The sequence below is a fragment of the Microtus pennsylvanicus genome, chromosome 7, assembly GCF_037038515.1.
Source record: "Microtus pennsylvanicus isolate mMicPen1 chromosome 7, mMicPen1.hap1, whole genome shotgun sequence".
Lineage (NCBI taxonomy): Eukaryota > Metazoa > Chordata > Mammalia > Rodentia > Cricetidae > Microtus > Microtus pennsylvanicus.
Genome location: NC_134585.1, coordinates 23714986 through 23729683, shown reverse-complemented (window position 1 = coordinate 23729683; position 14698 = coordinate 23714986). Strand labels below are relative to the sequence as shown.

The following is a 14698-nucleotide window of genomic DNA, read 5'->3' as shown; positions in this document are numbered from 1 at the left end:
CTGTATATGTGTTCAGTTGGTGGCTGGATTGAGTTCACTAAGATTTCGGTATCTCGATCTCTCCAGGCTGCAGGAACTAGTTGATCGCATGCTGGAGCGCTTCCAGGCACTGGGACTGATCGTGAAGGATTGGAGCAGTGTGAAACTGCACGCCACGGTCATGAACACCCTCCTCAGGAAAGACCCCAGTGGTGAGTCTCTGAGATCAGCTAGAGCTTTAAATGAGCCGCCGTTCTGAATCTCTGATCTGCCTTTTTGCTCTGATGAGCCCAGTGGATGTGGCAGGGGCATACTTACTTAGCATGGCACTCAGTTCTGTATCACATTGGCTTGTCAGATTTTGCAAACATAAATATGTCATGAGGGTTGGGGTGCAGTGCCTAGTATGCATGAGGTCCTGCATCCTTAGCATGTCTCCCCAAGAAGGATTTCAGATGCCCAGGAAAATTTAACTTAAACAATGGAGAATCTCAACCTCTCGGCACCATTCACCTTATTTCTTGAGACAGGGTCTCTCATTTGCCTGAAATTCACTAAGTAAGGGGTCTGGCTGTCCAAAGAGCTCGAGGTCCTCCTGTCTCTGCCTCCTTCTAGCTAAGGTTGTAAGTGTGCCACTATGCCGGTCCCCCTCCCCCCCATGGGTGCTGGGGATTGAGCTCAGGTGCAAGGTAAGCACTTTACTGACTGAGCTGTTTCCCTACCCACAATTTCTACTTTTTAATAGTTAGATTTTTGTTTTGTTTTGTTTTTAGTAATGATTTATTTCTTTCCAAACTGTGTGTGTTCTTTTTTCTTAGCAGGGAAGCTGTTTGTGTTTACTTTGATTGTATTTTTGAGATAGGATCACAGGTCCAGGCTGGCCTAGAACTTGTTGTCCTGAGGGGGTGGTCTTAAACTCTTCATCTCCTGCTTCCATATCCCAGGGGTTGTCTTTCTAGGTGTATGCCACTGAGTCTGGCTTTCAGAACTTGCTTTTTAAGCTGTGGAGTTTGCCTGAGGCTGTAGTCTTGTTTAGAACACTTCTCATTCCAGCTAGGTCCGGAGTTCCCACACACATAGTTAAAATTTGTTATATTCATGGTATTAGAACTCTGGATGAGTCCTTCAGTTCTGACCTGGGACTCTGCAGACCTGGACAACGAGAGAGCACACTGGACAGTAGAAGTCCAAATGCTTGTAAAGGTCTGTGAGAAGGCAGGAATGAGTTGTCAGCCAGAAAGCATCTGAAACTTAAATAATTCTTGAGGATCCTTTGAATTTTCTCTTCCTTGTGCTCTTCTCTGTATTGAATTTTTTACTTGAAAAGGACATGAAAAGATATGTTACTTTTTCTTTTCTGTCTCTGTTCCTTTGATATTCTTCTGGCTGTCTTTTAAGGACATCTTTTGGGACATGCAGCCTAAATTAACTTAGTCAGCTAGAGCACATTTTTGTTTAGGCCAAGGTCATGGGCTTGCTGCCTTCCCATGTAGAATGTAAGGATATCTTTATTGGTACCCCATTTGGAGATAGTCCTTAAGTATACCCAAATCCTGGACACGTTCAACTTTGAATAGTTTGTATGCCAACTTTTGTGTATTTTAACGTAATTAAAATCACATGACATTTATTTTGGAGTTGTAGAAGTCTGGCGTGACTTCGTCTCAACCTCTGACTTTATTGGTGGAGAACTGAGATTCAGGAAGAGCTCGTTAGTTGCCCAGTGCATACAGGTAGGGCTTGGAGAATGCCGAATGAATGAAAATAAAGGGAAGGAGTTGGTGTCTGCAGCCCAGGAAGCCTCATTTCTTGAATGTTAGCTGCTTTTCCTCCCACCTCGTGCTGCCGTCTAGCAGGAGGTGGAAGTTTCCTAGTCGGCCTGTGGCCTATGGATACTCAAGGGGGTGGGCACAAACACACTTCTCATGTTCCTCTCATATTGTCTTTGGATTATTTACAGCTGAAGGCAGATACAATCTCTACACACCAGATGGCAAATACATCTTCAAGGAAAGAGAATCATTTGATGGCCGAAACATCTTAAAGGTCAGTATGGCGCATAGTGCCATGGAAGTCTTTTGGTCACACCTAAGTGAGGGAGGAAGCAAGATGCACCTTTTAACACTTTTCCTACTTTTCCTGAAAGGATGACTAAATGTTTTAATGTCAGAGAGAGAGAGAGATGTAGGGGGAGATCCATACATCATCCATCCATCCATCCATCCATCCACGCTTCCTCTTGGTGCCTCTAGAGTACTTGAAATTCATGATTTAAGAAAGTAACATTTCCCAGCTACTTTGATACTGGATTTGAAGCTAGTGAGTTTTACTTTATTCTCTAGAGGTTTGAGTTTGCATTTTTTTTTTAAACGTGAAAAAATTTGTTTTGATCTAGTACATTTTTTCTCTTCACTCACAAAGTTGCTCTCCAAGGTTACTGTCTGTCTATTTTTACTCAGGAGCGTCTGTGTCCTAAAAGTAGAGAGTCAGTGTCCAACTGCTAAGCCCTGCTCTTCTGAATCACATTAACCCAGGAAATAGAAATGCAAGGAGTTCTGTCCTGCAGCTCTCTGTCTCCTGCACGCTATCTGTATAGTCGCTCTGTTAGGTTAGCATGCCATTGTTCCTCTGGGCAAAGAGAAACAGCTTTCAATGATTCCTTTGTTATGGATGGTTTAGTTCATACAATTTCATGGCCAAGAATGTTTTCCAGAGTTAGAGTGTTAGTCAGGGTTCTCTAGAGGAACAGAATTGATAAAATGAATGTGTATATTAAAAGGGGCATTTATTAGAATTGCTTACAGGCTGTGGTCCAGCTAGTCCAGCTTGCTGTCACTTGATGGAAAGTCTATAAAGCTCAAACGTCTCAGCTGGTCTTCACTGGAACCCCAGAGAGGTGGGCTCTGACAGTAGAGAAGGGATGAACTTGCCATCAAGAGTGAGGGGCAAGCAGGCAAAGAACAGCACTTCCTTCTCCATTTCTTTATATAGTCTGACTCAGGAAGTTGTGGCCCAGATTTAGGGTGGGTTTTATCACTTTAAATGGTCTGGATTTACAGTGGGTATTCCCATCTCAGATGAGCCAGTCAAGAAAAACCCCTCACTGGTGCCCCGGTTGCTTTGGTTTTAGTTGATTGCAGATGTAGTTGAGATCAGCCACCATAGCGTGTAACAGTGGTCAAAGCCGCTTCATCTTCAGTGTGCTGGTTCTTCCCCTTTCTCTAATATCTTTACCTTACCCCTGGACAGACTGAGCAGCCCAAGGGTTCTTCCCAAAATGCTCCTCTCATTGGCTTATATCATAGGCTGTTTGTGTTTCCTTTTAATTCCGAGAATACCAAGTTGGCATTAAGCCTTTCCTAAAGATTGCTCTCTCCATTCTTCATATTTATTATTTTTATTTATTTATTATGTATACAATATTCTGTCTGTATGCCTGAAGGCCAGAAGAGGGCGCCAGACCTCTTTACAGATGGTTGTGAGCCACCATGTGGTTGCTGGGAATTGAACTCAGGACCTTTGGAAGAGCAGACAATGCTCTTAACCACTGAGCCATCTCTCCAGCCCTCCATTCTTCTTCTTCTTCTTCTTTTTTTTTTTTTTTGGTTTTTCGAGGCAGGGTTTCTCTGTGGCTTTGGAGCCTGTCCTGGAACTAGCTCTTGTAGACCAGGCTGGTCTCGAACTCACAGAGATCTGCCTGCCTCTGCCTCCCGAGTGCTGGGATCCTCCATTCTTCTTTTAAAAGAAAAAACTTCAGTGGGAAGTGGTGGTACATGCCTTTAATCCTGGTACTCTGGAGGCAGAAGTAGGACGTTCTCTATGATTTCAAGGCCAGCCTGGTCTACAGAGCTAGCTCCAGGACAGCCAAGGCTAACTGTCTCAAAAAGCAATGACAATAAAAATAAATCAAGCTAACAACAACAAAAAGCAAAGTAACAAAGTGGGTTAAGCCTGTAATTTCCCCTTTTATGAGATGAAGGGAGAAACCTCAGGGCCTCAGAATGCCCATTCCCATATAGTGAGTCTGAGGTCTGCCTGGGCTACATAGACCCTGTCTCAAAAAACCAAAGAAGCAAATAAGAGCAATGAATGGAAAATTCCCAAACCAAAGAAATGGAGGAAAGAAACATTTGAGTCCTGTAGAAGAATGGTAATGCTAATCATAGCTGAATTCATCAGCTTGTCTCTCGCCTGCAAAGCTACATCATGAATGAGAAGCTTCTAGTGAGGGGTGGTGGTGCATTCCTGTGGTAGAATGCTTGTCTAGCACACTCACGGCCCCAGGTTCTGTCTCCAGTACCTTAAACCTGGGAAGAGAGAGATGTTTTTCTTGAGATTTCTTGACCTGAACCCCCTGTACTAATACGAGTGTAGCGCCCTCTAGTGTTAACTTGTGCCACTCTGCCACAGTACCCTTATTCATGCCTCATCAGTTTTAGAGAGGGGGCCAGTGAGTGAGTGATTGGAGGCCATTTAGTGTCATTCCTCATTTGAATCTCTAACACAGGACTCACTGTGGTTAGACTTGCCAAAAGGAATTTTGGTTTATGGTATAAACTAGAATCCACAGAACACTCAGAACTCTCAGGTTTATCATTGTTCTGCAGTTTTGTGCAAGGGAAATCTGTATTTAGGTGGACTTCATGAGATATTCGAGGTTATATCTGCTCAGAATCAGAGTAATGCCTGAGTAAAACTCACAGATGGCAAGGCAGCAGGTTCACCAGCTGATCTAAAACTGTAACTAAGAGCCAGATTTTTGGGGCTCGGGGTATAGCTCAAGTGGTAGAATGCATGCTTAGTGTAAGCCTGATGCTGTATGTGTTCAAGCGCCAGCACCAGAATAAGAATAACAATCAGACTTCCGTGTTGAGTATACCAGCATTAAGAGAAACACTCTTGACTATGAAGGTGAGACAGCAGGTAGCATTCAGTCCCTGCCCTTGGGAGCTCCTGCCTCTGAGGGGTCAGAGGGTAGTGGACAGTTCCTACATGACATCGTAGGCTGAGGTGCTGAAGAAAAGTAAGTGCCTTTGAGCAGGGGGCAGAGTATCTGCTAATATCTGTAATTTCTCTTATTTTCTCCTTAATCATTAGTTACAGAAAATAGAATCTTTGATCTGTGGGTCAATCAAGGGAATTAAATCTCTTTTAAAACCAAGGCAACTGTGGGTGTAATTGTCACAACCTCAGCATAATACACCCTATGTAACTGTGGTAGGCTACCTTTTGGAACTGCTGTGCCAACTAGAATATGAGAACCCATGTTCTCTGAAGCCCTTGAAATGAAAGAAAATATTTAGAAAATCAGTTGATTTTATATTTTAATGATGAAATTATTCTTTTAATTTTTGTTTTTTGAGATGGGGTCTCATTATGTAAACTTGACTCGCTTGGAACTCTATGTGTAGTCCGGGCTGGTCTTGAACTAATGGAGATTAGCCTGCCTCTGCCTCCCAAGTACTGCATTAAAGGCATGGGCTTATTTTGGATTTTATATTACATGCACACAAGCATGTGGAGACCAGAGGACATCTTGTGTGAGTTGATTCCTTCCTTCTACCGTGTAGGTCCCAGGGATCAGACTCAGGTAGTCAGACTTGGTGGCAGGTGCTTTTGTGGAATGAGCTATCTCATGGATTTCAAGATTAATATTTTTTAAAAATGCCTTTAATCCCAGCACTCGGGAGGCAGAGGCAGGTGGATCTCTGTAAGTTCGAGGCCAGCCTGGTCTACAAGAGCTAGTTCCAGGACAGGCTCCAAAGTTAAAGAGGCACTGACTGGAGTAAACAGAAAGGTTTGCCGTGTTGGATACTGAGGAGCCCAGGCTTACCTGTGCAGACAGGATCTGGAGTGTCTGTGGGAGGCAGCCTTGGGAAAAGCCAAGCTGCTCAGCTATTCATCAGGAAACGTATCAGGAAAAAGCCATCTCTCATTGCTGTAATTTAATGAGTGCCTGACGATTACTGCTCCGCTCCAGGAGGAAATTGGTCCTTTTGGTTCTGTGAAATAGTATGTGTTCTGGGTGTCTTATTAGTAAGAAGAAAGTCGCTAATGGCTTTTGGAGGTAGAAGGCACTTTTTTCTTTTGTACAGCTCTTGTAAGAGTTGAAGCAGCTGTAATAGACTAGTGTCTGGTTTTTCATGGTTAAAATAAGATTTCCCTAAGAAAGACTTTGAAGGAGGGATTGACAAAGGATTATTCTGCTGTGTTATTCAAAGCAGAAAAGGAGCAAACACAGTCAATTATGGTGTTTTTATGGCAGGCTGACAGCTCCAAAAGGAGATGCATTAGTGAAAATGGCCCAGGCCAAATTAGTAGGCTGATGTTCCCTGAGAGTTTCCTCTTCTAAGAGGTAGCAGGAAAGATGCCGTTCATGTAGCCATTGGCTGTGAGTGCTGTGTAGCTGGAGAAACACGGCCAATCTGAAGACGTAGCAGGCACTAAGGGAAATGATTGGTCATCAGTGGCCAGCCCCTGACAGTGAGGCAAATGGCCTTGTGCTTGAGGGACTTGGGACGGATCCTGGTGCAGTGGAATCAGTCTGTAAGGCCCTCCGCTCAGAGACTGAGGGCACAGACTGACTGCTCACCCGTGTGTGCATACTGCAGACTGAGTGTTTCAATGAGGTAGTCAGTCAGCTTTACTTAGAGAGCTTTTCATAAAGACAGTTTGTTCTAATTTTTTTCCTGAAAATGTACATGGGCAAAGTATATATGTACTATTTGACAGAATCATAGAAACAGTATAGCTACTGGACAAGTCAGGAAGTGGAACATGCCACCATGCCACACTCCCTGACTGGCTCTTTGGTTAGTGTGTCTTGAGGGGATAGACATAATTTAGTTTTTAGTATTTCCAGGAAAGAGGCTTCACTGGCACTGTCCTTCCTTTTCATTCCTCGGCCCCCCAGCCCCCCGACTATCTCCAGACCATCCTGCAGTAGAAATCACAGCCTTCCCAGATTAGCTTGCTTCGCACAGCAAGGTGCTTTCATGTGCTTCCTTCATGCCATTTCTTTTTCATATTTTTTAAAATTTTGTGAATGAGTATTTTCCCTGCATATATGTCTGAGTTCTATATGCATGCCTGGTGCCCTCAGATGTCAGAAAAGAGCATTGTCTTGCCTGGAACTGGAGTTACAGACAGTTGTGAGCTCTCGTGTGGGTGTTGGAAATCAAATTCGGCTCCTCTGAAAGAGCAAGTAGTGCTCAACCACTCAGCCGTCTCTCAGCCCTTCTTCATTCATGCCTCATTGTGGCTCAGAGCGCATTTCTTAGTACTAAATGGTGCTGTTGTTTGGGTGCCCATTTTTCTCAGTCACCTTGCTGAAGGACTTCTTGATTGCTTCCAAGTTTTGGCAGTTATAAATAAAGCTATGAGTGTCTGTGTGCTAGTTCAGGTGGGAATTTAAGTTCTTATCTTGTTTGGATAAATAGCAAAGAGCACAGTGGCTGGATCATGTGGAAAGAGTATGCTTAATTTTTTTTTTTAATACCTATTTGTCTTTCATGGTGGCTGTACCATTGAGCTTTCCCACAGCAGTGACTGAGAGTTCCTGTGATTCTGTGTCCTTGTTACATTTGGTATTTTCAGTGTTTGGAACTTAGCCCATTCCTTTTTTTTATTTATATTTTTCTTTTCAAATTTTATTGAGAGAGGAGAGAGAGAGAGAGCGCACGAGTGAGCAAGCATATATCACAGTGCACATATGGAGGGCATTGGCAACATCCAGGGGTCAGTTCTCATTTGCTGTGGGACCCAGGTGTCCCTCAGGCTTCCCCAGCTCGTGCCTTTGCCCACTAAGCCCTCTTGCCTGCCTGCGTTTGGCCCTTCTGACAGGAACATAACAGTACCCAGTTATCTTAATTTTCAGTTCGCTACACCACACAGTGTTGAACATCTTTTCAGGTACTTCCTGGCCATGCATATCCTCTTTCGTGGTTTCTGTTCAGCTCTTTTGACTCATTTGTGATGGAATTGTCTTGCTGATGGATGTCTGGTTGCTCAAATTGAGTTTTGCCCCGTATTGTGGCTGTCATTCCCTTATCTGTTTGTTTGTTTGTTTGTTTGTTTGTTTTCAAGACAGGGTTTTGCTGTTGCTCCCTTATTAAAGGTGAGTTGATTGTATTTATGTGGGTTTATTTCTGAGTCCTCTGTTCTATTCCATGTGTGGAGCTGAAGCCTGAGTGAATGTGTATTTTGTTAGCTTGGTTGTTTGTTTGGGTTGTTTGTTTTTGAGACAGGGTTTCTCTGTGTAGCTTTGGAGTCTGTCTTGGAATTCACTCTGTAAACCAGGCTGGTCTCGAGCTCACAGAGATCTGCTTGTCTCTGCTTCCCGAGTGCTGGGATTAAAGGCGTGCGCCACCACCACCCAGTGTGAATGTATATTATTAACAAGGACCAGTGCCTCAGACCCTTGGGAATCAGCAAACCTTTCCTCCTGTGTATGGATGTTGGCAGTATATTAAAAAACTAGCATCCACTGTTTCCGCTTCCCAGATGACCACAACATAGCCTGCTCCCCTGTAGAGACTCCCCTGTAGAGACTAGCCTTTCTTCTCACACTGCAGGTAATAAACCACAGCCCACTCATCCCAGCTTTCCTGTAGGTGCGTCTGTGTGTTGTCCTTCCTCTGTTTCTTCATTGCCCCAGGTAGGTTTCCAGGACCAAGCTATGCCAGATGTGCTGGTCCATTTACTGCTTTTTTTTTTTCACCCAAGACCCCACTGCCTTATTATTCTACCTTTATAATAGGTTTTAAGGTTAGATAGTATCAGTCCTTTGAGTGATTTTGGTATTGATTTGGCTATTTTGTTTTGTTTTTCTTTCTAAATAAACTTTAAAATCTGTTGATAGCCATAGGATCATTTTTTTTTCCTGGTGTAGTAGAAGGCTGCTTGTTCATTTCCCGGTCACCCAAACTCCTGAATAATCATACATAAACTATATTAATTAAATCACTCCTTGGCTAATAGCTTACGCGTATTGCTAGCTAGCTCTTATATATTTAGTTTACCCATTTCCATTATTTTATATTTTTCCACAAGGCTCGTGGCCTACCAGCAAGGTTCTGGCTGGTGGCTTGCGTCTTTCTCCTCTGGCGGCTCCATGGCATCTTCCTGACTGTGCCTTCATTTTCCCAGCATTCAGTATAGTCTCCCATCCCTGTCCACCCCCAACACCCTATCACAGGCCAAGGCAGTGTTCTTTATTTATTAACCAATAAAAGCAACACATATATAGAATGACCTCCCACACCATCCTGGGGGTTTGATTGAGGTTGTTTTAAATCAATAGATTAAGTTGGATGTATTCATGAATTCTTTAGTTGTTTTATTTTTTTTTAAATAGAGTTTTGTGGTTCTCCTCAGGAAGATATTACTTCATTGTTAGTTTTATATCTTTCCTTTTAGGGTATGAGTATAGATGATGCTACACTTTTAATTTTTTAACTTTAAAAAGACTTACTTATATTTATTTTATTTTTGTGAATATTTTTTCAGCATGTATGCCTGTGTACTACATGCATTCCTGGTGCCCTGGGAAGCCAGAAGAGGGTGTTGAATCCCACAGAACTGGAATTATGGGTGGTTGCGAGGTGCCATGTAGTTGCTGGGAATTGAAACCCGGTCTTCTGGAAGAATAGCCAAGCTCTTAACTGATGAGCCATCTCTCCAGCCGCATTTCCCTACTTCTCCCCTTTTTGTTTTTTCAAGGCAGGGTTTCTCTGTGTAGCCCTGGCTAGCCTGGAACTAGAGATCCCCTTGCCTCTGCCTCCCAACTGCTGGGATTAAAGACTTCCACCACTGCCACCCAGTTTCCAGCCTCTATTTTTAATGTCAAATTCTGATTGTTCATTGATAAAAATGAGTTTTGTTTATTACTCTTCTATCTTGATAGATTATTACTAAGTCTAAGAGAGGTTTTGGTTTTTTTTTTCTTTTTGAGACCTGATCTATGTAGCTGTCCTACATCTCATTGTATAGACCAGGCTGACCTCGAATTCAGAAATCTGCCTGCCTCTGTCTCCCGAGTCCTAGGGTTAAAGGTGTGTGGCACCACTGTGCTTGCTATGTAGACCAGGTTGGACTCACCTGCCTCCTGAATGCTGGGGTTGAGGCATGCACTACCATGTCCAGCTTTTGGATTTTTTACCTAGAGTCTAGGTCCTAGACCATCATGTCGTCTGTGACAAAAGACAGTTATATTGCTTCCTTCCAAATATGTATTTCTTTTATTTTCTCTCTTATTTCTTAGCTGAGACTTTGTGTATGGGTCTGAGAAGCAGGGGTGACAGGGACATCTTTGCCTTGTTCCTGACTTAGCAGGAGAACGTCACGTTTCTCACTATTAAGTATGGTAGCTGTAAAGTCCATTTGTTCTGGGCTTCAGTGTTTTATGAGATAGTAGCTCCCTAAGTAGCTCAGGCTGACCTTGAACTCTTGATCGTGCCCCAGCCACCACACACAGCATTGTTTGCCCCTGTTCTTCAGCTCTCAGACTCCACACAGCACCTCCAACAGGCTGTCAGTTACAGCTCATTTTCCTGAGCTTTTCCTCCTTGATATTGTTTGTAATTCTTTGCAACCGCACATCCATAGTAGGTCTAAGGAGAGTTACTGACTTTTGGGTCTATTGAGAGTTCTACTTGTTTTTAGTTAATTTTACTTATTTGTGTATTTGTGTGTGTGTGAGAGAGAGACAGACAGACAGAGACAGAGAGAGACAGACAGACAGAGAGAGAGAGAGAGACAGAGAGAGAGAGACAGAGAGAGAGAGAGACAGAGAGAGAAAGGTGAGTATAGGTAACATGAGTCATGGTGTGCATGTGGCAGTCCATGGACATCTTTCCAGAATTGGTTTCCTTCACTGACTGGGAGCCAGCTGTTGAACTCGGGTTTTCAGGCTCGCAAGGCAAGAACTTTTATTATCTGCTGAGCTGTCTTGCTGGCTCTTACTTGTCTTTAGTATGGAAGGTTGACTGCTTAACTCTTTGGTGGTGGACCAAAACCCAGAAGTTTCCAAGTTTTTTTTTTTTTTTTTTTTGTTTTTAAAAGTTTGCTGTGCTGTGACATATACCTTTAATCCCAGCATTCAGGAGGCAGAGACAGGTGGATCTCTGTGAGTTCGAGGTCAGCCTGGTCTACAGGACAGCCAGGGACACATGGAGAAACCCTGTCTGGGGGAAAATTGTTTATTGAGGGCTAGAGCTATATCTCAGTTGGTAGATGCTTGCCTGACCTTGCTAGATTTGCTCCCTGGTACCCTATGAGCCAGGTGTGGCGGGGCATGCCTGTAATTTTAGCACTTGTGAGGCAGAGACGGGATGAACAAGTGTGAGGCCAGCTTGTGAGACCCTGTCTCACATAAATAAACATAAATACATAAAATGTTGATTGCAAAAAAGCACTAGAAAGTATATTCTCCTACTTGAAGAATTGTATTTATTATATAGTTTTGTACAATTGAATTCTCAGCTCTAGTATTACTGCCCCTGAAAACTGTTTTGGTTTTTTTTTTTTTTTTTGTTATTTGGCTTTTTAATTTTTTCCCCCTCAAACCTCAAACTTTTCTGAAAGCTTGACTAACCCTTGACTAATCACTAAATCCATTGCAGTAGAGGAGGATGAGCAGCTGCCAGCTGCACTTGGGCTAAGTCACAGTCTCCAGATTCATGCTGCATATGGCATCATCTTTGCTGCCTGTGACTTCATTGTTGTTTCGAAACAGAGTTTGATTTAGACCAGACTGGCCTTAAACTCCAGTATGTAGCCAAGATCCTCTGGCCTCCACCTTCCAAGTGCTGTGATTAAGGTGTGCACCCCTACCCTTGGTAACGTGCTGGGATTACAGGTGTGCGCCCCTACCCTTGGTAACGTTCTGGGGTGGAATGCACAGCTGTTTGCCAGTTAGACTAGAACTCTACAACCTGAGCTGTGTCTCGAGCCCCTCGGAGGTGACATTTTTTATCTTAGTAAAGTCTCAAAGCAGATGTCACGTCTGTCATCTATTTTTTTTTTTTGTAAATTGTCATTATTGATTTCACACATAATGACTAAATTCTGCTAGGAAAAGGAAGATCACTGTGATAAAGCAAATGCCCTTTGAAACTGCAGTGGACGTGTTGATGAGTTCTGAAGGTTCTCCCTGGCTGGTGGTTGTTTCCTATCTTCGATGCTAAGGCCCCATAGTTGCCCCTGTTGTGACTCACAACTTTCCTACCTTTGTTGAGTAGTTCCAGAGTTCCCGTCTGTCGGACTTGGAGCTCACACGGCAGGCTCTTCCCGCTTCTACACCAAATGCAACTCACTGGACACACTCCTGCTTAGGAATAGCTTCTGTCTGTGCTATCTCAAGCAGCCACATGACAGTCACATGACCTAGGCGTGAGAGAAATGACTCTCTGGAGGATTTTCTTGTGTATAAAAATAAGATGTTATTAAAAAGAGAAAGAGAGAGCGTATACACTATGTTCCATCAGGGGTTGGAAGAGAAATCAAGAAAATCGGAGCAAAAGGGAAAAAAAATGAGTGAAAATTGGCAACGAAGATCCTTAGAAAGTGCAAAAATTATTTGAGCTGGTCTTGCTATCTCAGCAGCTGAGAGACTAAGGCAGGAAGATTGTATCAGTTTAAGGTCCCCTTGGGCTATATCATGAGGTCAAGGCTAGCCTGGGCTATATAGTGAGGCACCATCTTAAAATACAAAGCAAAAAATGTAATGAATTTGTTATTTGGTTCTAAAAGAAGACATGGAGACCTTGAGGTCTTCAGCTCATGTCAGGGGATTTTGGACAGTAGTGTCCCCAGATCTACAGCAATAGCAAATGAAATTCCTGTCTGGAAAAATGGACCGTCTCTTCTCTCAATGAACTTTTCTCCCCAGCATGGCCAGTAAGCCGTCAATACAAACTAGGCATTAAGGAACCACTCCTAATAACCAGATGTCTAGCAACTCATGAAGACATGACACAGCAGAGTGGCAACTTTGGATTGTACTCAAAGAAACAAAAGCAAAAGGAAAGCTTAGAATGTATCCAGGAGCTGGGAACCTTTAATAAACAAGTACTTCCGGCATGGGGATGCTCACCTTTAGTCCCAGATGTAGCTGGATCTCTGTGAGTTCAAGGCCAGCCTGGTCTACATAGTGATACATAGTGAGCTCCAGGCCAGCCAAAGCTATATAGTGAGACCCTGTCTCAAAAATCCGAAATTAAAAAAAAATAATAAAGGAATTGCCAGAAGAAATTAACCAGGGCCAGGTATGGTAGAACATGTCCGCAATCCCAGCATTTGGGAGGCAAGGCAAGACAACTGAAAGTTCTTAGCCAGCCTGAGCTACACAGCAAGACTATATATCAACAAAACAATGAACAAATTGTGCAACAAAGTGTCTCATATTAGAGTGAGCTATCAAGAAGATAGCACTACCTTTCATTCATATATTTCATTTTCTTTTAAGAAATGGAAGCAGGGCCAGCATATGGCTCCTTAGGAAAAGCGTTTGTAGTATAGGCCTGGTGACCTGAGTTTAATCCCCAGAACCCAAGAGAAGGTGGGAGGAGACCGTGCTCCACAGTTGACCTCTAGCCACCATGTCGTACATGTATCATGGCTCAGGTACACGTGCAAACATATGTGTGTAATCTCAGCACTCCAGAGGCTGACTAGGGCTACATAAGAAGACCTTACCTCAATAACCAAAAATGGAAAGAAAAATAATTTTCTATGCTTGGGCAAGTCTGCAAGCGTGTGCATCTTTTGAAAAGTGCTTAGGGCCATGAACTTGGGACAGCAGTCAGCAGTGAGTCTGAGGACCCTGTGTGACCCACCACCTGTTGTTGGGTCCTTGGACCAAGAATGGACTCTGTGGTTTTCAGTGTAGAACAGGAAGTGGAACACATTGGAAGACTTGAAGGATGTGAGGAAATCATGTGGAACTCAAACCTGTGAGGGCAGGGGTGTGGCACAGCGATAGAGCCCTCGGCTGTATATGGGAGCCCTTGACTCAGTCTCCAGCACTGTAAAGCAGAGCCTCTTTCTGTGGGCCTCGCAGAGCTGTCCTGGAGTACAGCACGGTCACGTGTACCAGTAGCACTGTTGTGACCAAGGGTGTGCGGCCATCTGGCCGTTCACAGAAGTTTGTTGATCCCGACTTAGGATTTAGAGTTTAGTTAATTATCTCTCTCTGTGTGTGTGTGTGTGTGTGTGTGTGTGTGTGTGTGTGTACATAAGTATGTGTGTGTGCTTGTGTGGAGGCCAGAGGTCAATATCAGGTCTCTTTCTCAGTCGTTCTTCACAATGTATGTTAAAACTTTTGTACAACTGGTTTTGGGTTTTAAAAAATTTGTTAGTGTGTACACGTGTGTGAGTGTGTGTTGGGGATCTGAAGTCAGACGCTGCTTGTGTGGTAAGCAATTTATGAACTTATCTTCGCAGCCCCTAGTTTAATTATATTTCATCTCACCCAGTACAACTCTGATTTATTAGATATATCACACTTTTTTAAAAAACAAAACAGAATCTTACCTTGCAGTTTGCTGGCCTCAAACTTGCGAGAACTTCCTCTGCCTCATTAGTGCTATTGATGTGAATATTTAACAGATCCTCAAGATATAGTAATGAATTAATAAATATTTAATAAAAAACATTCAGTGAATGAGTACTATTGAATTTCCATTTACTTGATTCATTTCTAGTAAGCATGTTTGTTTGG

The 14698-nt window shown here is 43.2% G+C and overlaps 1 protein-coding gene across 8 annotated transcripts in view; it reads left to right on the top strand.

The window, feature by feature from the left end:
* Positions 1–14698, top strand: part of Ascc1 (activating signal cointegrator 1 complex subunit 1) — an 89495-nt gene that overhangs the window by 54543 nt on the left and 20254 nt on the right. For all 8 annotated transcript variants that reach the window (XM_075980201.1, XM_075980200.1, XM_075980199.1 and 5 more), the window contains 2 exons: positions 67–191; positions 1940–2025. In XM_075980201.1, the coding sequence (XP_075836316.1) occupies positions 67–191; positions 1940–2025 (211 nt within the window). The remainder of the gene's footprint in view (positions 1–66; positions 192–1939; positions 2026–14698) is intronic.